At 40.2% G+C, this 21,311-nt stretch overlaps 1 protein-coding gene across 1 annotated transcript in view; it reads left to right on the top strand.

Moving 5' to 3' along the window:
• Positions 1–18,901, top strand: part of Fam91a1 (family with sequence similarity 91 member A1) — a 40,283-nt gene extending 21,382 nt beyond the window's left edge. Inside the window, exons 16-24 of the mRNA XM_005354576.2 lie at positions 822–970; positions 2,153–2,287; positions 2,475–2,588; positions 6,703–6,775; positions 7,705–7,854; positions 10,000–10,104; positions 10,604–10,727; positions 13,542–13,611; positions 15,893–18,901. Coding sequence (XP_005354633.1) covers positions 822–970; positions 2,153–2,287; positions 2,475–2,588; positions 6,703–6,775; positions 7,705–7,854; positions 10,000–10,104; positions 10,604–10,727; positions 13,542–13,611; positions 15,893–16,078 — 1,106 coding nt within the window. The 3' untranslated portion in view covers positions 16,079–18,901. The remainder of the gene's footprint in view (positions 1–821; positions 971–2,152; positions 2,288–2,474; positions 2,589–6,702; positions 6,776–7,704; positions 7,855–9,999; positions 10,105–10,603; positions 10,728–13,541; positions 13,612–15,892) is intronic.
• Positions 18,902–21,311: the final 2,410 nt, after the last annotated feature.

The following is a 21,311-nucleotide window of genomic DNA, read 5'->3' as shown; positions in this document are numbered from 1 at the left end:
TCTAGACCAAAGAGAGAAACTCCACTAGAAGACAGCCATCTTTCTAGACCAAAGAGAGAAACTCCACTAGAAGACAGCCATCTTTCTAGACCAAAAGCTTTAGCTTTAAATCTTAAAAATGTCTTGGTGGTCTTGTTAGAAACTTGGTACTTTAGGGTAGTTATTGTACCTTTAAAAAATTGTAAGGATTGAAGCAGCATGCACAGGGCCTGCAGAAGTCTATGCCAGATCTTCTGTATAAATATCATGGCTTGCAGTTTTAGTGTCTTTATGGGATTTCCGAGTGTGCAAATGAGTGGGTCTTTAATGCTCTTTTGTTTTCTTGAGACAGGGTTTCTCTGTAGTTTTGGAGCCTGTCCTGGACCTAGCTCTTGTAGACCAGGCTGGCCTTGAACTCACAGAGATCCATCTACCTTTGCCTCCTGAGTGCTGGGATTAAAAGCATGCGCCACCACCACCTGCATGAGTCTTTGATCCTTATGCCTTCTCTTGGACTCTTTTTGTTCTTTTTGTCTTGTTCAATTCCGATATGATAGGTTTTGTTTTGTCTTATTATATTTTATTTTGTTACGTTTTATTATTATCTCTTAGAAGCCCATTCTTTTCTACTGAGAGACAGAAAGGGGGTGAATGTGGATAGGAGATTTGGGGAGAAACTAGGAGGAGTAGAAGGAGCGGGCACTAATATTATGTGAGGAAATAACCTATTTTCAATAAAAAGGAAAAAAACAAGTCTTAAAGTAGTGATCAGCAGTTTATCTTCAACATTTTTGTTTCACATGGTCAAATCTTTATTCCCTGTGTGCTTAACTGTAACTTAGGTTTTCCCCTGGATCTCTTACGCTGTGAAAGCCTTCTTGGTTTGGACCCAGCGACTTGCAGCAGAGTTCTAAACAAAAATTACTCACTGCTTGTTTCCATGGCTCCTCTTACCAATGAGATCCGGCCAGTCAGCAGCTGCACTCCTCAGGTAATGACTCACTTGAGGACCCAGATGGGAATGTCATTATTTTATAAGGAAACAGGTCAGTTTTCTGTTGTAAGGTGCTGCCATAGTCAAGTTGTGAAGTGTAATTGGTATATTTAGCTTGTTTATCACTAGTTGACTTGTGACACATTAGATTAAAAATATATCCATGTGAAGTATTTTAAGAGAACATTTTGAATGCTCCAGAAAGCTTGCATGAATTTAATTAGGAAAATAATCAGCTATTTCAGAATAATAGAGTTGTGATGCTTAAGTTAGCTGAGAAAAAAAGACAGACCTTGCAAGCTAAAACTTTGTAGTTAACCATAAAACTCGTCAGAATGACTACTGGTCTTTGGTTTTGAAGATGTGTGTCTTTATATACTCAGCAAGGAAGATGTACCTGTAACATTTTCAGAGAGTGGAGGTCATACTACTGTGCAGTAGTCCATCCTGCGTGGATTCCTCAGTGGGCAGGGCTCGGTGATAGAGAAGGGAGGAAGGAGTTTTGGTACCAAATTTGTTTTTGGTACCTGTGTGCTCTAGCTACCACAGATCATTCACTCCATGCCAAAATTTTGTTCTTGTGTTAACAGCAATGGTCCTGAATTTGCTTTTAACCAACCTTTTATATAATTCTTTACACTCCCTTCTATTAACTCAGTGTGTTCACACAGTAGAAATCTGTGAACTGTTGGCACAAATGGGAAAATAGATGGAGGGGACATCATCCTGCTTCTAAAAAACACCATGTGGTTGATGATGATGAGAACTACTAATGTAATGCAGAGCTTATTTACCAGGTACTATTTAAGCAGCTGCACAGCATCTTCATGTGGTGGCTACTCCCTTGTGCCTTTGTAGATGGAGCAAGTGAGGCACGTTCAGAGTGCAAGGAACTTCACTAAGGTGCTGTGGCTGGAGGGATGACACCTAGCCTTAGCCCGAGGCAGGCCACTCCAAAGTTCAGTCTGTCAACAGTGCAGTGATAGCGGTGTGTCTTCGTAATCCCAGTATGAAGAAAAATCTATTTTACTGGGTTAATTAGTGTTTATCTTCATAAGAAAATTATCATTAAAATATGTATGAAGCATTTGCTACTTAAAAGATTATACTTGGTCATTTTTGAAATTTGACTCTTTAGATAAGTATTATAGCTTTGTCTTACCTGTTCTATGATTATAGCATATTGGACCAGCTATCCCAGAAGTGAGTTCTGTCTGGTTTAAGTTGTATATTTACCATGTCACTGGGCAAGGACCACCATCTCTTTTATTGTCCAAAGGTACAAGACTTCGGAAACTGCCAGATATATTCCAGGTACGTGTGTGAGGTTTTTCTCCTCCTCTTGCATGCCATTCTGTTCTGTTGAGGATTGAACCCAGGGCCTCATGCATGTTGGAAAAGCACTGTGAGCTGTGTTAAGGGAAAATAGAAATTGCTGGGCAGTATTAGGTCACTTTCTTAATTTTCCTCTTCTTTTAAAGTGCCATTTCTTATGTTTTAGGGTTATGATCGGTTACTTATAACTTCTTGGGGCCATGATCCCGGGGTAGTTCCTACATCAAACGTGCTCACGATGCTGAATGATGCTTTAACACATTCTGCAGTGCTAATTCAGGTATGTTTTGTCTCGTTTGCAACAAAGTAAATTTAGGTTTTTATCACTTATATCACACGGTCCGTGTGCAGCTAAATTGTAGTTAGATGACATTTACTTCAAAGTTGAGTCGCAAGGACTCGTGTGCAGGACCATTTTTGTGGAGGTAGTAGAACAAAGTGAATTTGAACCCACACTTTAATCGAAGCTTCATTGTTCTACAGCAGTCTTTTGTTTTTTAAAAAATACTTTATTGATATGTATTTCACATGGTATAATTAAGCAGTTTAAATTGTACAGTTCAGTGGATTTTAGTTTATTTGCAGATTTATATAGCTGTCAACTCAACTTTAGAGTATTTTTATCCACTCAGAAATGAACCCTGTTCTGTTCATCTGTTTTTCACTCTAACCCCTGTCCCCCATTCTTCCTAAACCTAAATAACATTACTGTCTCTACATTTGCATAGCTTATTCTGGACATTTTATATATATGGCCCATGATGTGCTGGATTTTGGACATGTTGGGGATCAGGCCATTGAAAATATTCTGAAATTCAAATGAGAGGCTGCAGGAGAGAGATGACTGGCATATTAGCATATGGGTGGTAGATGAATCCTTGAGAACATCAAATTAGGGAAAATGTGTGGTAGGGATGGTGAGAGGAGGTGACAAACGGTGGGATGTGCTGGAGGCGGACTTAAGTGAGACTGTCCAAATTCACCTCTCGGTTCCACTGCTGACTGCTGTCTCAGGCAAGGTAAATGACCTCTTTAAATTCCGATATGTAGCTGTCAGTTGGAGGTGATAGAAACCCCTGTCTCTCCCAGGTTGTTGAAGAAATGGCCTGAGATGGATAATTGGCATAAAGTGCTTTGCACTGTGCCTGACACAGGGCAGGCTGTGAGGATGTCATGTTTGGTGGGTGGTGATGAGGTGAGGCAGCTGTGGGCATTGCTTCCTCTTTTGTTACCGTTGTGACCTACCACTCACCTCTTTGAGTGTTGTTTTCCTTATCTATGAAGTAAGCATGATTGCCAAGGTCCATTTTACATGTAATATTTAATAAGTCAGGGCAAATCATAGATATTTTGCTGTTGTTGTTTTGGTATCATAGAATATGAATAGGAAAAGGTGGGTTTCTTAGTTACTTTCCTCTTTGCTGCAATGAAGTGCCAGGCCAAAGCAACCTGAAAAGGTTTGTTGTAGCTCACAGCTTGAAGGGAAGTGCGCTGCAGGGAGCTGTGGTAACGGGGGCAGGAGGTTGATCACACCACCCACTACCCCTAGTGGGAGGTGAGTGCTTGTTCTCATGGGGCGTGGCTTCCCATCCCAGTTAACCTCACTGATGTGCTCCCAAAGTTGTCTCCTCGGTCCTGTCTGACCGTGATAGAAACTGTTGCTGTAGGTAAACCACTTGCTGGTAAAGTGTCTGTTCACGAGTTTTGCTCTTGCTAGAAAAGAATACCTCCTTTACAGAAAAATTTCCCTTGTTGAAATTTGAAAAATACTACAATTAAGATTTTTAATAAAACTACAATTTTATTTACAACTTTGTAGTTTTGAGTTAAATCATAAATATCTGTGGAATAGATGAGACGTCTGTCAGAATCACATTATAAACTGTCTAAATGAGTGTGCTTTCGTAGTTGGTGTGCTTGCAATGGAGTGTGATTTCTTGGATGTACCGGTCCTGTCCCCCTTCCTCTCTCTCCCACTTCCTTTTCTTCACTCTTCCTTTGTGTGCCATTTTGACAGGGTCTCACTTACATAGCCTGGGGTGGCCTTTTTAACTTGATGTGCACCTCTTTTCTCTGCCTCCCAAATCTGGGATCACAGGTGTCTGCATCTGTTTTAGTTGCTTTTCTGTTGCTGTGATTAAACACACTGACCAAAAGCAACTTGGGGGAGGCAAGGGTTTATTTGGGTTACACTTCCAGGTCACAGTCCATCATTGAGGAAAGTCAGGGCAAGAACAAAAGGAGGACATAGGGAAACACTGAGTACTGACTTGCTCACTGTCTGTGTTCAGCAAGCTTTCTTACACAGTGGGCCGGGCCCGCCTACATCAGTTAGCAGTCAAGAAAATGCCCCAGTTTGGTGGAGGCCGTCCTTCACTTGAGGTTTCTTTTTCCAAGGTGACTTTATGTTGTGTCAGGTCGATAGTAAAAAACAAACCGACACAACACCACGCTCAACTACATCAGTATTTCTTTAGTTTAAATAATAGGTCTCCTTTGAGGGTTAAAAAAAATGTATATATCCCAAATATTTACTTAAATTCTCCATTATAATAATGCTGGATATATGTTAATATAAGATTAAAATTTTCATGTTTATTGTTCTTATGCCACTTTAAACTCTGGGAACTCAAGACAAAATTTTGAAACAAATGATTAATTGAATGTGATAGATGAATAATTTGTAATGTGGTTTCTTGCATGCTCTAACAATTGCTGTGCTTTTATATCTGCAACTGCCCTGTTGTATAAGGAAAACACTGTTTCCTTAAAGTCATTCACCACCTCTAGCTCTTACCAACCCCTTTTTCACATAGATCACTGAATCTTGAAGGGAGGTGTGTAATATGTATGTCCCACTTAGGACTGAGCCTCCAAAGTCTTTATTCTCTCACATTGGCTGGTTTAGAGTCTTCTTGTTACTGCCATCTACTGCAAGAAGTTGTTTCTGAGGGTTGGGAGAGGCACTGATTTGTATGGATATGCATTAAAGTCAAAGGAGTTGTTTTGTTACTATTAATCATTTAGCAAAGTGATATTTCTCTCCTAAAGTCTGTGACCTTGGTCTCTTGACCACATTAACAGTGCCAAGTATAGGTTCCATTTCATGAAGCAGGACTTAAATCCAATCAGAAAATGGTTGGTTACGCCCTAACATTTGTGACACTATTGGACCAGTGGGCATGTCATGCCTGGCAAGTCATTACTGTAACCCCCAGTATTCACATCTGGGTAAGGATCTTTTGGTGTATAGCCCTTTCCAGTAGAGCTGAAACTTCTGGGTCTGTACCCACTTGGGTTTTCAATGCTCTATGATTTAAGTAAGTAGTATCTTCAGCAATAGGGTCTCATGTCAGTTTCTAGAGGGTAACCAAGAGCATTGGTGGTAACTTGTTATATTTGGGGATCTGTGGGACTCCATTAGCCAAGAACTCAGAAAGAAGTAACTCATTCCTGGTTCTGGAGATGAGGGGACAAACCGTGCCCCAACAGAGGAAATGGGTTTTAAATGTTTTAAGTCACTCACACACTTCAGTGATAAAGCAGTAAAGATGCACAGAGAAAAGTCACTTTCCTTTTCATCCTCTCTACCTAGTTTCCAAATCTCGTCTTTCATGTAAGATGATTCCTTTATCTTCAGCTGTGTCCGATGTGCGGATGCAAGCTAGATGTTCCCTGTACTTCTTTGTTTGGTGATTTGAGATCCAGTTGAGACTGTAGAGAGTTCTCCTTTCATTTTTGCAGCTGAACTGAAAATATATACCATAATTTTAACCAGTCTTCTGTTGTGAGGCATTTTGGTTGCTCTGGTATATGTAATTATTAGCAAGTATCTCTGGAAGCCTAACCTTTCCTTGTAGGAGTTTGAGTTTTTTTTTTTTTAAATATTTATTTATTTATTATGTATACAATATTCTGTCTGTGTGTATGTCTGCAGGCCAGAAGAGGGCACCAGACCTCATTCTAGATGGTTGTGAGCCATCATGTGGTTGCCAGGAATTGAACTCAGGACCTTTGGAAGAGCAGGCAATGCTCTTAACCACTGAGCCATCTCTCCAGCCCCCAGGAGTTTGAGTTTTGTATCCCAGTTAGAGTCTTTGCCTTCCTGTTTTCCTCAGAACTGTGGTTGAGCTATGAGCATGCACTCCAGTTCTCACTTGGCTCAGGCCTGTCTGGTTTGCCTGTTAGTTAATTAGTTAGCCTTCTTAATTCCTTTCTCTTTTCCTATTCTGTTTGAAAAATACTGTCCAAGAAGTGAAAAATACAAGATTGCCAAAGGCATCTCGATAAAATATCATTGTAGAATGTGCCACAACTTTCTTTATTGTCTTCAGTTATTAGAAATGTTGGTTTCTCATACACCTTTCCACACGTGCATTTCTTTCTGTTTGTAGGGACATGGTTTACATGGGGTAGGAGAAATTGTCCATATACCGTTTCCATTCGATGAAGCAGAGCTGCAAGGAGGTACCTTTTGAATTCTATCCATTTGACTTTATCATTATTCCTGACAATAATTGGTGGAAACTGACAGGAAGTGTGTGTTCTTAAAATTTTTAAATTCTGTGTTTTTACCATTTTGCCGCTAAAGAGTTGGCAGAAGGTAGTTTTCAGTTGTGTGAGTTTCTGCCAATGAACTGTTAGCCAGTTAGAACCTTTGAAAGGCCCGTGTGCCTTAGAGATGAAGAGAGTATGCACATCATAATTTTCTAGGGGAAGATTTTCTATATGTGGAGCCTTTTAGTCGTTTTCTTTTATCGTTGGTTTATTTAGAGACTGGGAGAGAAGACAAGCTACAGGAACAATTTATGCTTGGAGAGTTTAACACATTCTTTTTCAGAGTACTTGAGGCAAAGTTTATGCTGTGTGCACATGGTTCTATGTGTGTGTGTGTGCGTGCGCGTAGATGACCTTGTTCTTTAGTCCTCTAGTTCTCTAAATATTTATTTATTTATTATGTATACAATAATCTGTCTGTGTGTCTGCCTGCAGCTAGAAGAGGGCATCAGATCTCATTTCAGGTGGTTGTGAGCCACCATGTGGTTGCTGGGAATTGAACTCAGGACCTTTGGAAGAGCAGGCAATGCTCTTAACTGCTGAGCCATCTCTCCAGCCCCCTAGTTCTCTAAATTCTAAGGACAAAATTTTAGTCTTGAAGATGCCAGACACTGACATCAGGATCTTTTGTTTTGCAAAAGCTCAAGAACTGATTAGTGGGAGCTTGTGTGGCATCTTGATGAAATGTTTACAGAAAAGAACTATCTTATAATTTTTCATTGGAATGGTCTTATTTAATGTTTAAAAGTAGTTCAGAAATAGTAAAATATGCATTAGTTTTTTGGTGTTATGTTGTATGATAAAGCTTCATTAATGTATTGTTATTGGTTTGTTCCTAGAGTTTACCCGTGCCAGTATGGGTGTTCATAAAGCACTGCAGATTTTGAGGAACAAAGTGGACTTACAACATTTCTGTGGCTATGTCACCATGTTGAATGCTTCTAGCCAGCTCACAAGTAGAAAGCTCAGTGACGCTTCTGATGAGAGAGGTCAGTCACTGTTTGGGTCTCTGGATAAAACAACTGGATTTGAGTTTAGCACGGTCTTTATGTGTAAACCACAGCAAACCTCTGTGGAAATGTTGAGTTACTTAATAGTTTTCATGAGGAGATAAGAACATGACCTTGTGTGGGATACAGAAAGGCTGTTGGCTCTATGTTCATAGACATTGAATCAAATTAGCTTTAGGAAGTGATGATTTTAAAACATTTCCAAAATAGGCTTAATAATTTATAGATTCTACAAATTAAACTTTGGAAATGACTTTTTTTTTTAATTGAAAAAATTTCTGCCTCCTCCCCGCCTCCCATTTACCTCCCCCTCCCTCCACTCCTTTCCCCCTCCTCCCATTTCCCTCCCCCTCCCTCTCTAGTCCAAAGAGCAGTCAGGGTTCTCTGCCTTGTGGGAAGTCCAAGGTCCTCCCCTCTCCATCCTGGAAATGACTCTTATATTAATTTCTGTCTCCTTTGTTTTTGAAAACAAGTTGTATGTGTATATATGTGTGCACTATAGCTGGGTGCTGGGGGAAGCTAGAAGACAATGTTGGTTCCTGTGGAATTGGAGTTGAAGGCAATTGTGAGTCTATGTAGGTGCTGGGACTCGAACCCAAGTCAGATCCTAGTAGTTAGCATTTTTCTTGTGACTATGTACCCGGGTTTACTTACCTTTCTCTTCAGCCCCCCTTCTTTTTTAGTTCTCAGTTGAGTCTGAATCTTGATGCCTTAAAGCACACATTGCAAGCATTTCCCGTGTAGTTTTTCTTCCTTCTTCTGCCTCTAGATCGTCCTTTATGTCCATAGCGGATCAGCTCTTGCTTAGCAGTTGTTTCTGCTCTGGATGGTGCTGTATATAGCTTTGCTTGCCATGGTGCCAGCTCTCATCACCGACCCTGGAAATATCAAGTGACTGTCACTGGTTGACTGTATTCATGATTCTTTCAGTTTAAAATCCCAAGGAAGTGTGGTTAGTGGTCAGCCAGTGTCTCCTTTTGAGTTTCGGGTGGGTGTACTACAGTTCAGTTTTTAAATTCATTTATTCCACAGATGTTTAAACAGCAATTAACTGTTTTAAGTTCTGAAATCATTTAATTTTTTAAGTTTAATTTTAGTTCAAAGAGTAAAACCTGACTAGGGAAAATTAATGAATCTGTCTGTACTGCATAGTTAAAAGCTGAGAGGGTGTATACGTGGGAGACAGAGAAGGCTATCTCAACCTCGGGAGCCATGGGGAATGCATCTTAAAGAAGACAGAGTTTGAACTGAACTTTGAAAAGTGAGAAGTTAGTCAAAAGGTGATTGCTGGGGTTTTTTGTTGTTGTTTGTTTGTTTTTGTTGTTGTTTTAAGGGAATTAGGAAGCAGAAAATAGTGTGGTTCCTTTTAGCCGAAAGAGGGGCGTTGTTGGTGAATAGATGAGTGCAGGAGGTCGCTAGGGTCTCATTGCTGAAGGAGAGAGGTTCAGAAAGGAAGTTTGAAGGACATTTAGACTGTGTGTTTCTGAAGGAGAGGGGTTCAGAAAGGAAGTTTGAAGGACATTTAGACTGTGTGTTTCTGAAGGAGAGAGGGGTCAGAAAGGAAGTTTGAAGGACATTTAGACTGCGTGTTTCTGGGCATGACCTTAGGGATAAAGGAAGTAGAAGTCTGAACTTGTGTTCTGCTTTGTGACTTTGGATTTTTTAGGTCATGGTTGATTTTACCCTTGGGAAATTTTACACATTTGGTAAGATACTTAGTATTGATGGCGACCAAGAGTATCACTGGGTATCAGTCACATCCTTTTCACACTCACAAACTTTCTCTAGATGTTTATTAGATGTCTACCGCTTAAACCAAAGATGAGTCATCTTTTTAACCTATTTTCCATTTTTAAAATCATTTAATGAGAAGGGAGAAAGAGTAAATGGTATCTGTGTAACAACATTTGGTCGCAACTCTATATAGATTATGTGGCTGACTGTGGAGAGCTGTTGTGTCTTGGGCTGCCCTTAACAGATTTTTTTTTCTTCTTTTAATTTTACTTTTTTATTGTTTGATAATTGATTTTTTTTTATTTTTCTGTCATTATTTCTTGGAGTTCTCTTTGTATTGACTTCTGCTGAGTACTAGAATCCTCAGTGTTATATCCTTTAAATCATCAGGCGAACCTGATTTAGCTTCTGGCTCAGATGTAAATGGGAGTACAGAGTCATTTGAAATGGTCATTGAGGAAGCTACTATAGATTCAGCAATAAAACAAAACTCTGGTAAGATGTTAAAAATCTTCTGCAACTTTATTAGGTGTCTTTCTGGGGCTTACCTTTTCTGCTAAACTATTTGCATGTTGTTTTATTATTTCTAGTGGACTTTTGTGTTAATGTGGTACTTCTAAGAAACATGTTCATACATTTAGAATAATTGAAATAATATAGCTGAGAACAGTGACTTCAGTTTCATTATTTTTATGATAAATACTCAGATTCATTTTATCATCTTGCAGATGTCCTCTTATATCCCTTTTGAGCAAATGATTATCTGGAACATTTAATGAAAAGCTATGTATCTTTTCCCCAGACATATGTACATAATCAAAAGACATTCTCTTCCACTTTGAGATTGATGACCCTGTTTAAGTCCATCCCTGGTCTAATTCACTAGTGGGTGCCACGAGGGTAGGAGGGCTCTAGGGGGCTCAGTTTAGAAGACGTTGCTGCTCATACAGAATATGTAAGTATATAATTTTCAGTCTGTCTGTGTTGTTTTTAGGAACCACAGCTGAAGCAGATTGGGTTCCTCTTGAGCTATGTTTTGGGATTCCGTTGTTCAGTTCTGAATTAAACCGAAAAGTTTGTCAGAAAATAGCAACACATGGCCTTTGCAGAAAAGAGAGGTAAGGGGCCATCTTCTCCATCTTAGTTTTTAGGCTGGCATCTCTGTTTCTCTAGCTTGAATCTTTGTTAATCCAAACATTGTCTTAGGATTTCAATTACTGTGAAGAGACACCATGACCATGGCAACTTTTCCAAAGGAAAACATTTATTTAATTGGGTGGCTTACCGTTCAGAGGTTCAGTCCATTATCATCATGGTGGGACATGGCAACATGCAGGTAGACATGGTGCTAGGGAAGGAACTGAGAGTTCTATATCTTTATATGCGGGTAACAGAAAGTGGTCTGACTCAATGGGTATAGCTTGAGCATAGGAGACCTCAAAGCCCACCCCCACAGTGACATACTTCCTCCAACAAGGCTACACCTACTCCAGCTAACTTATGTTAGAATTCTGGTGACTTTCTAAATTTTTTGTCTATCTTATATATTGTTTTAAAATTCATGTTTTGCGCCAGGCAGTGGTGGCGCACACCTTTAATCCCAGCACTCAGGAGGCAGAGGCAGGCGGATCTCTGTGAGTTCTAGGCCAGCCTGGTCTACAAGAACTAGTGCCAGGACAGGCTCCAAAGCTACAGAGAAACCCTGTCTCGAAAAACTAAAAAGAAAAAAAAATTTATGTTTTGCTTTTCAGAGAGGTAGGCAGCTCTCATGGCAGCTCCAGTCCTTAGGGAGTGGCTCCTAAGGCAATGAAGGAAAGAGTTACTGAGCCCAGTTGTCACAAAGGGTGGTTCGAAAGAGAGATACTCATAGAGTCCTCTTTTTTTAAACTTGGGAAAACAAAGTTGGCCAGCAGATAAACTTAAATTAGTTGACTTCTAAAGTAAAAGAGTGTTCAACTGATAATGTCAACAATCATTCTCTAAAATAGCATGTAGAAATAAAAGTATAAATACTAGTTTGGGGCTGAGACCCGTCTGTTACTTATTCTCTGCACCCACGAATTTTGGCGTGCACTACTATTTCTGGGAAGAGAAACTTCTGCGATTTTAAGGCTGGGTGCAGCATATGTCTGTGGGTATAAGAGGATCTTGACACTGCCTGTTCACTAAGCAGTAGTCACTCTTCTCTAAGACCTGTACTTTCTTCTGCTGTGGTTTTTGATCAGATTTATAGTAACCAGATTTATAGCTCCGAAGGGTCAAGGAATGTTGAAGAAGAGAACTGAATATAAAATATCATCTCTTGGGCAAGACAGCCATTGTAATCACAATTGATGGCATATCATTTTAGATATCTGCACTGTTTTTGTAAAAGGATGAACCCATCAACAGTCAAGCATAGATGGAAGAGGAGCAGAGAGGGTCCCACCCTTCACTGTTGGGCTGTTTACTGCTGATAGATTCAGGGAGAGGGAAAGCATTGCCTTCATTGTGTACCAGCTGGTGGCCCCTCCAGGCTCCTGCGTTTAGTTACAGTTCAGTGGTTGCACAGATGGCCCTAGGTAAACTTAATGAGTTACCAAAGTCACGAAATTGGGAAAGGAACAGGTAGGGATTGAGAGAGGATTGATAAAGATGGAAAGGAGAGAAGAGTGATAGGGAGGAAGGTATGAGTAGAGAGTAATCAGAATGCATATATATATATATATATATATATATATTCCAATAAAACCGTGTTTCTAAAAGCATAAGTACTTTTTAAGTATGAAACTTCAAAGATTATCACTATAATTTGTACTAATTCACATCTGGAAAGTTATGTATGGGTAAGTTGTGTTAAATGTGTCAGAGACTTAAGCTTGTTTTATTTAATATTTGTATGTTTAAATAGCTAAAATGTTTTAACAGTTTAAATAGTTCTTTTGGAAAAAATAACTTCCTGGTACCAACTTCTGTCTTGGTCACTGTTCTGTTTGCTGTGAAGAGACACCGTGAGCACAGCAGCTCTTATAAAGGAAAACATTTAATTGAGGGCTGGCTTACAGTTTCAGAGGCTTAGTCCATTGTGCTCATGGCGGGGAGCGCGGTCGCAGTCACAGTGCTGGAGAAGTGGACGGGAGCAGCATCCTGGTGAACGCACCCGCAGTGACACACTTCAGCAGCTCCTCACCTTCTTACCCTTTCACACCCCTTACCATTCTAATTGATGGTGCGAACCTGGGCGGTGACAGAAGTCTCTGCAATAGCCAGCTTTATTCAGAGCATCAGTTTGTACTCTGCGGGTTAAGAATCACACACGTAAAGTTTTCATGAGCTCAAGCTGTATACAATCACAAGGACAGGCTGCATGTGGGAAAACATGTTTTTCCATAGAGGTGAATAAACCAATAGCATTAGCCAGCTATAATAAATGATCTACAGTAAACTCATTCCTGTTGGCCACCCCTGGGAAGGGCACAGAAGCACATTCTAAGAACAATTCTGTGTTTTAAGGAAACAGAGGTCACAAGACTTTTGTTTGTTTTTTTGAGTTTTCTCACAAGCACTCAGAATTCTGCTCACACGACTCCTTGGACTGAGATTTCATTCTTGAACCTTGTTCTGACTCAAATAATGCCACTCCCTGGTGACTATTTAAGTATATGAATGATATGGGGCCATTCTTACTCAAACCACCACATAAACTTATATTTTAACTTAGATTTAAAGTATGATATTTTATTTCAAAATGGCCTCCTTTTTATATAGAGCTAGCTCCTATTAAAATGTAAAATTTTTTGATATAAAGCATCACAGTTACTTAAACAACTTTGTGGCTTTATTACATTGCATATTTATTCATAAGTTACTTAAAATGATAAAATTTAACTTGTAAAAGTTTACTTTTCATCATTACATTTAGTTAAAAATATTTTTCTCTTTTTTTTTTCCAGCCTTCAAAGTCTCTTGCATTCCAGTAGAAAGCTCTCTCTACAAGTCCTTAACTTTGTTCATTCATTCCAGGTAACCCAATCCAAAACATGCAAATAGTGTTGATATGGAGCTTTATAGCATGTGGAAAGTTTTTTGTTTTGTTTTTGGTTGTTTGATTTTGAGTCCCCTCAGTAGCAAGATATGTAATCAGCATGATTTAAGACATTAACTAAGATGGACCATCTTTTCCAATGTTCTAATAAAAACATAAGAGGGAGATTTTGGGCTTCAAGAGGTCCCATGTGAGGCCCGGTGTAACTTCCTGAGCTGAGCTCGAGTTTGGTGACCTGTCTCTGGCCATAACGTCCACATATAAGTGGCTCAGCACAGCCCGACCTAAACCCTCTGCAGGATATTGTTGGCCCTTATCCTTACTCCACCTCTCCCCATCCCAAGACGCCCACCCCCCATCTCAGCCCTATATAAGTTTCTGCCTGATGCAATAAAAATGAGATTCTGCTTCACTGCCGGGGGTGGTAGGGGGCGTTGTGCAAGTTAAGGTCAATGGTGTGGAGAAAAAGTCTAGGATATCCTAGACTTTATAGATTCATAAATAAAATTGGAGAATAGAATATTTCTGTTCAGAATATCCGATTCAACAATTTGAAGTCAATATTGTTGACTGTGGTTTTCTGTCCTGCCTGGTTCTCGAAATCATTAAGTCCCAACGAAATCACCCAGAGGTCTACATTAGTTATAGACTGATTGGCCCATTAGCTCAGGCTTCTTATTAACTCTTATAACATATATTAACCCGTTATTTTTTGTCTGTGCTAGCCACATGGCTCAGTACCTTATTCGGTGAGGCAGTCACATCTTGTTTCTTCTGTGGCTGGGTAAAGGACTGCAGAAAGCTTTCCTCTTCCCAGAATCCTCTTGTTCTCATTGACCCGCCTCTACTTTCTGTCTAGTTGTCCTACCTATACTTCCTGCCTGGTTACTGACCAATCAGCGTTTATTTAAAATATAATTGACAGAATACAGACCACGGTCCCACAGCACACTATTTTAGAGGTTTTTTTCATTCATTCAATAAATACTGGAGTCTACCCTATGCCAGGCCCTTTACCAAGTGTCACGGAATCTGATGTAGAAGACATTAGTGAAGCATGTGGTATTGTGTAGACTCAGCCAAACATTACTGTTTGTAATTACAGATTTCAGTCTGTGCTTTGAGGGAGCTGTACTCTGATAGGGTCTGAAGGAGGCCCTGACCTTAAAAGATTAGTATGTAAACTGAAGCCTGTGGGGCAGAAGAGAATGTTACAGACAGGCAGGAGGTGCAGGGATCCTAGTGTCAGGACAGCGCTGGCACACAGGAGCAAAAGGCAACCGGATGGTAGAAGTACCCTAAAAAAAGGAAAGTGACAGCAGGTGAGGTTGAAGAGGGGCGGGCCTTCCTGAGCTTGTGGAAGAGCTCATGTTTATATCAAATGCCAAGAGCCATGGCCAAAGGCTGGTGAAGGGAGAGACTATTTGGGCAGGCTTGTAACTGTGTGCTGGTTTTGGAGAGGCACAGGCTAGAGGCAGGATCAGTCAGATGCCCGAGGAAGATGTGCTGTGACTGAGCATTCTTTTGACTAAAAAGTGCGTGTGCTCCTAGTGAAGGGCTGTGTACTGTACATGGACCATCACACCAGTTATACAAAAGTATAACGTAAGGATTCATAGACAGTGGTGACGTTCTGAGATTCTCCATACTGTGCACCACTTTGGAAGAATCCACTAGCCTTGGCTATGGTGAATGCTGAATCATTGAACTATGTTCTGAAGATAGATTTATAAAACTTGCTGAATTAAATAAAAGAAATAATGAGGGTGTAAGTAGGAAAAAGTCAAGACTGATTCTCATGCTTGTTTAGCGAGAGGAGTTGAATGGGAAAGGCTGGGGAAGAAGTGGGGGGTGGGCCTGGTAAGAGTGTGCAGGGAGGACACGTTAGAACTGTGGTTGGATACTAGGCGTGCTTGGGAACGTGGGTCTGAACATGTTCATCTGGGAAGCCTGTTCAGGTGTGGAGTGTGGTGACAGCATTTTTATTGGCCTCCTGTTAGGTGATACTTTGGTCTAGGTCCAGTTGCTGAGAACTAATTTCCCCCCATCATCTCATAAGCCGTTTCTGATTGTTTTAAAAGCGCTTATTGTAAGTGCTTGTCATTTTTGCACATGTTAATATCTGCCATTGTTTTTGCTTGTTCTCTCTGCCTTCCCTAGTACTTTACATGCTATGAACATTTCTCAGGTAATTGGGTCCACGTGTTTTTCATCTGTTCTGTTTCTTCGCTGAAACTAAACGTGAACTTCGATTTTTAGGAAGGTGCTTCAGCTCTGGATCTTCACTCGGAGCCCGGCTTCCCAAGTGTGCTTTCACAGTCGTCCTGTGCCGATATGGGAGTTCCACTTCCCGCCAAAAACTTAATCTTTAAAGATGGCATCTTATCGGAGTGGAGTGGACGCTCACCTTCCTCCCTTCTCATCGCTAATCTCCATCTGCAATAATTTGATTACACTACTTACTGCTCACACGTTCTGCCTTTTTCCTTTCTTAATGTTGGCTTTATAGTGTCAGCCACCCAGAGCGTCCTGCTGCTGTAGAGCGGGCCGTGTTCACTGGTAGGAAATGCTCAGAATATGCGCCTATCTTCTGAAGCCGTGGTGTCGCACACCTTACTGCAGCAAAGTGCTTTTCAGCAGCCAGCTCTGGATTTTTACCTTGAGACAATCTGCATTTCTTTTATAAAACTAAGGATATACTTTATAGGCTTTAGATGACTGTTATGTTTATAAGCAGTCACTATGAATATTGCAGTGGTAGTTTTATATGTTAGTTTCTAACATAAAAACATAAACCTGGTTTAATTTTATATTTTGTTACCTACACTAAGGGGATCACAGGAGGAGATAGAACTCTTCTTCTGACAGGCTTCTTGGTTCTTGAGGTAGTCACGCTAGAAAGTGGCAAGCACCCAGCAGTGAGAGGTCTATACCAGGGCATTAAGGGTTCCTGTGGATGTCTGTAAATCATGTATGCCAAGTAAACATGGTTGAGTCATGCATAGTGACTCCTCGTCAGCATAGTGGTGGGAACGTAACTGACTATTCATTGACATCTCATGAAAAGCTTTGAAAAACATTCTATTTTTAAATGATGTTTGTATGTGGACTTCTGTTGTCACTCAACTTTGGGCTTTATATTTTCATGGAGTCTATGGAAAAACAGAATTTATTTTCCACTGTAGTTGAGGCTGTTGCATGTCTCATTTTGTCTTGTAGCTTTACTAATGAACTGTTAGGACACTTGACTTTGATTTCAAAGCAAGCGTTGGGATTGGGAATTGCACAGTAGCAGCAGTGCTGTCTTTGGGCTCAGCTCCATGGGAAGGCGATTCTGCATACGTAGCACCTGGACCCAAAGTCTGGGACACAGTTCTGGGACAGTGGGGAAGCACTGAATAGCTTCATGTGCTTCTTTAGGAGTTAGTTCTTTAAGTGTCTCAGATGTCAGACTATGTGGAACCACACATGTAGACTTTTCAGGTCACCTTCCTTGGGTTGTGCAGTGTTAATTGAACTCCCCTAGAGGGTGCCTGTTAGCTTGCTGGTGTGAAACTAACTAACCAAGCTAACTGGTCAAGCAGTGTACCTGGAACACTCGAAGCATTAGACTGTTTGAGAATGTTTGAACCTAACAGTTTTGCTCATGGCTTTTGTTATTTATGCAACTGAAATTTGTGTATTTAACAAACTTCTGGAAGTATATGCCTTTCTTGAAACTGTTAAAGTGGCCATGTATTTAATACCATGGCCTATCTGTAGAATTGAATATTTTGGACCAGGTTACTTGTAGCACAGTTAGTGCTGTGTTTGGAGTAAATGCAGTAATGTTTAGTTTTCTACTTTGTCTTGTATAAGGTAGAACTGTGTATGTCATGTTTGTCTGTAGAAGGAAAAGTACATAGTAATATTAAAATGATTTCTATGACTGTGAATCACTTGTTTATTTTTCCAATAACTGATACTGTACATTCCTAGTGCTGCTGGTTATATGTGTGTGTGTGTGTGACTTTGCCAGCTTCAACTGCAAGGTGAGAGTATTTCTTTTGATCAGGGCTTTGTAATCTCATTTGCTTTGTTTGAGTTTCCTGTAGGTATTTATCCTTGTATTAGCAGTCGAACGCCAACTCTACTGATATGTACACTAATAAAGAATTGAACAGTTGTAGTTACGACAATGAGTCCAGTTATTGCTGAGTTTATAGCTTAAAATATGGGAGTGATTTGCTGCTATAATTCCTTTGCGAAACACTGAAGGAAGAGATGGAACCTAACCATGATCATGAACTTCAGGGACAGTTCTAAAAAGATATGTTTCATCTCTAGTTTCTTGTGTGAATGGGGAGAGTGAAACTGTCAGGTTCCCAGCTGATGTCCCCTCTCTCGTAAGGGAATTCTTTGCATTTTTAGAGCAGCTAAGATGCTGTGAGTGTTTGTGCTTTGCTTTATGAATATGACCTGTTCCACTCATGTTAGCTCGTGCAGAGATAGACACCTCTGTGAAGTCGATTAAAAATAGATAAATGTACATAGACTCTGTTCTTTGCCAAAGAAAATGGATAGAGGTTGTAGCTTGTTACTTTGCACATGTTTAATTTCATTTGGCTTTGCACCCCCCTCCTTTCCATGCCTCACTCTTACTGTAACTTGAACAAAGCAAGCAAACATTTAGAAACCAAGAGAAAAGAGCTGCTAATATCAAAAAGGGCATACAGTTTAGTGGGGCCCAGTTTCACCTCACAGATGTGTCTAAAGAAGTTAGGGGCAGTTAATTCTTAGAACAGCGGTTCTCAACCTGTGGGTCATGACCCCTTCCCAGAGGTCACATATCCGATATTCACATTACAGTTTATAACAGTAGCAAAATTACAGTTCTGAAGTAGCAACAAGAGTAATTGTATAGTTGTGGGTCACTACAACATGAGGCACTGTATTAAAGGGTCACAACATTAGGAAGGTTGAGAACCGCTGCCTTAGAGCCTTTCTTGTTTAAAATATGTAACCAGATGGTTTGTGTTTGTTTGAGGGAAGTGATTTCTCTTCTGGGTGTTTTGTTTTCTCCGCCATTCACCTTTCATTTTTTATGTTCAGTGTTTCAAATACACTTTGTATTAAAGGATTTTGAAGTACCAAAACTGTAACTCAATACAGTGGATTGTTTTCTGTTATGATGTTAATATTATACAATAAAATTGTATAAAGTCTTGTCAATTTGATTATTGACACAAATAACATGTTTACAAATAAACTGTGGTGTTGATCAAGTTATCATGGAGAGTGTCTAATTTTTTGAGACTTTTGTTCTTAATATTAAATACACCTGTGCTTTTCAGCCTGACTTTCCTGTACTTTTTCAACTAACTTTTAAATGTCCTTATATCAGATTTCCAGGGAAATTGCCAGGTCATAGATTTCATGTCTCTGTGCTGGCTAGTTTTGTGTCATTTGGGAAAAGGGAACCTCAGTTGAGAAAATGCCCCCACCAGATTGGCCTGTGAGCACGTCTGTGGGAACATTTTCTAATTAGTGATTGATGTAGGTGGACCCAGCTTACCGTGGGTAGTGCCACCCTGGCCTGGTGGTCCTTGCTGTTGTGACAATACAGGCCATTGCTGCGGGAAGCAGGGAAGGAACTCTTACAAGGCAGGAGCTAATGCAGGGACAGCGGAGTGCTGCTTACTGGCCTGCTCCTAGAAGCTTAGTCAGCCTGCTTTCTATACCAAAGATATGAGAAGAGTTGGGGGATTGAGTACCATAAAACACATGAGGTTATCAGCTGATAAAAATGTTTAAAATTACAAAAAAAAAAAAAAGAAAAAAAAGTTTGCATAGAGCATAGGTTCCCTGTCTTACTCCAGTCTCTGGTTCAGTTTCTCTACAGTATCCCAGTGAGATGATGGGGTGGTTGGGTTTGCTTTTTTCTTTTACTACCAGATTCCTCTGCTCAGCGAAGCCATCTGCCAATTGCGAATAATCTTTCATCTTCATGTCCAGCGATTTGGGTTGCAAGCAAGCCTCTTAGTTTTTTCATGGATTATTTGTTTTTCATCTCTGTGATTTTAATGGCTTCCTGCCGTGAGCAAAAACTCATTGTTCTCCAATCAGAACTCTTAAAGCCTTGTATTTTATTAAGGTGCATGCACAAAGTAGAACGCTCATTCCGCTTTGACTGTGGTCAGTGTTTAGCCCTCCCGGTTAATGCAGACAAAGCATATATATTATTTATATATGCATGAGCAAACAGTTCTGTCCCCTACCAATAGATTCTAAGGTAAAACCTGGATACTATACAATCTATTTCATAATTTAGACTATTACTGAATTGCTGGAAGCAATGGTTCCCACAGCTAGAAATGACACATGTACCCCACTTAAACCACCACTACTGACCTGACAATAGAATTAAAGTCTGCCAAAAATCAGTCTAAAGCATCAAATAAGAGATAGTCACGTTTAAAGGGATGGGGAAAAATTTAAATTATCAGATATGTTTGTGTACTAAGAAAATGCAAAGATGAATGAAACAAGATTAGAAATAAGACTGGAATGACTTACAACTTGTTTTATTATGAATATCATGAGAAAAGAATTCTAAATTATTTTTAGACCTTTAGTTGACACATAAAATGTAAAGCATACATATTAATAGAATCCCATTTATTTAGTGTTGATATTTGTGGGCAGTACCCAATACATATGTGTGACTAACACCAGTCTTAAGCATCATGGGAAAAACTTTTGGGGAAGGGGCTGTGCAGAGGTATTTCTAAAAATAGAATCTTATACATACATACACATACAATGTACTTTGTTCATATGTACTTCCTACTCCCCACCCTCTAGCACCTATTTTTTTTAAATTCCCCACGGAGCTCCATTTGTGTTGCGCATCACTCAGGGGTGTGAGGCCATCCATTGGTGCATAACTGACGTCCTGGGTGCTGTACCCCTAAGGAAATGGACTGTCCTTCCCTCAGCAGCCAACCCTCAACTGTCATTAACTCTCAGCTGGGGGTGGGGGCTGGGAACACCTCTCTCTGTGCTGGACTTAGGCAGACAGCCGTTGTGAATTCAGGGGTGCGGTGGTCTCATCCTGTCCAGAAGACACTGTTTGGTCCTGTTCTACCTCCGGATCTTAGAATCTTTCCACCACCTTCTTCCATAATGTCCCATGAGCTGTGAGTATGTGTGTGTGTGTGAACCTTAATGTGTGTGAACCTTAATGTGTGTGTGTGAACCTTTGTGTGGGCGTGTGTGATACAGATGAGCACTCCACACACATTTATTTTCTGCACTTGGACAAGTGAGTTTGTGTTAATCACCATCCACTCAGAGAGAAGCATCTCTGCTAACTTCTAAGAGATGCACCAATCTATGGTACAGAGATACATATTTAGAGGATAACTAGATGCCATGTTCACTTAACAAAATAATAGTTCATCCCTGGGGCATATGAGTTCCCTGGCCATGGATTTTTGGTCAGATTTACAGCATCGAATATGAGTTTCTTCCTGTGGGGTGGGCCTTAAATCCAACCACAATGTGGTTTATTATCTCCATAAGGTCTCTGCTGCTATTGCTTCATTATGTTTGTCTGTGTCAGGCTGGTCTTTATTGTAGCTCACGTGTTCACAGTGCGGTGAGACTGCTGATGGCATTTCACCCCAGCAGCCTACAT

The sequence above is a fragment of the Microtus ochrogaster genome, chromosome 15 (genome assembly GCF_000317375.1).
Source record: "Microtus ochrogaster isolate Prairie Vole_2 chromosome 15, MicOch1.0, whole genome shotgun sequence".
In the NCBI taxonomy this organism is placed as follows: domain Eukaryota; kingdom Metazoa; phylum Chordata; class Mammalia; order Rodentia; family Cricetidae; genus Microtus; species Microtus ochrogaster.
The sequence above is the reverse complement of the archived record's forward strand: the minus strand, read 5'-3'. Positions and strand labels throughout refer to the sequence as shown.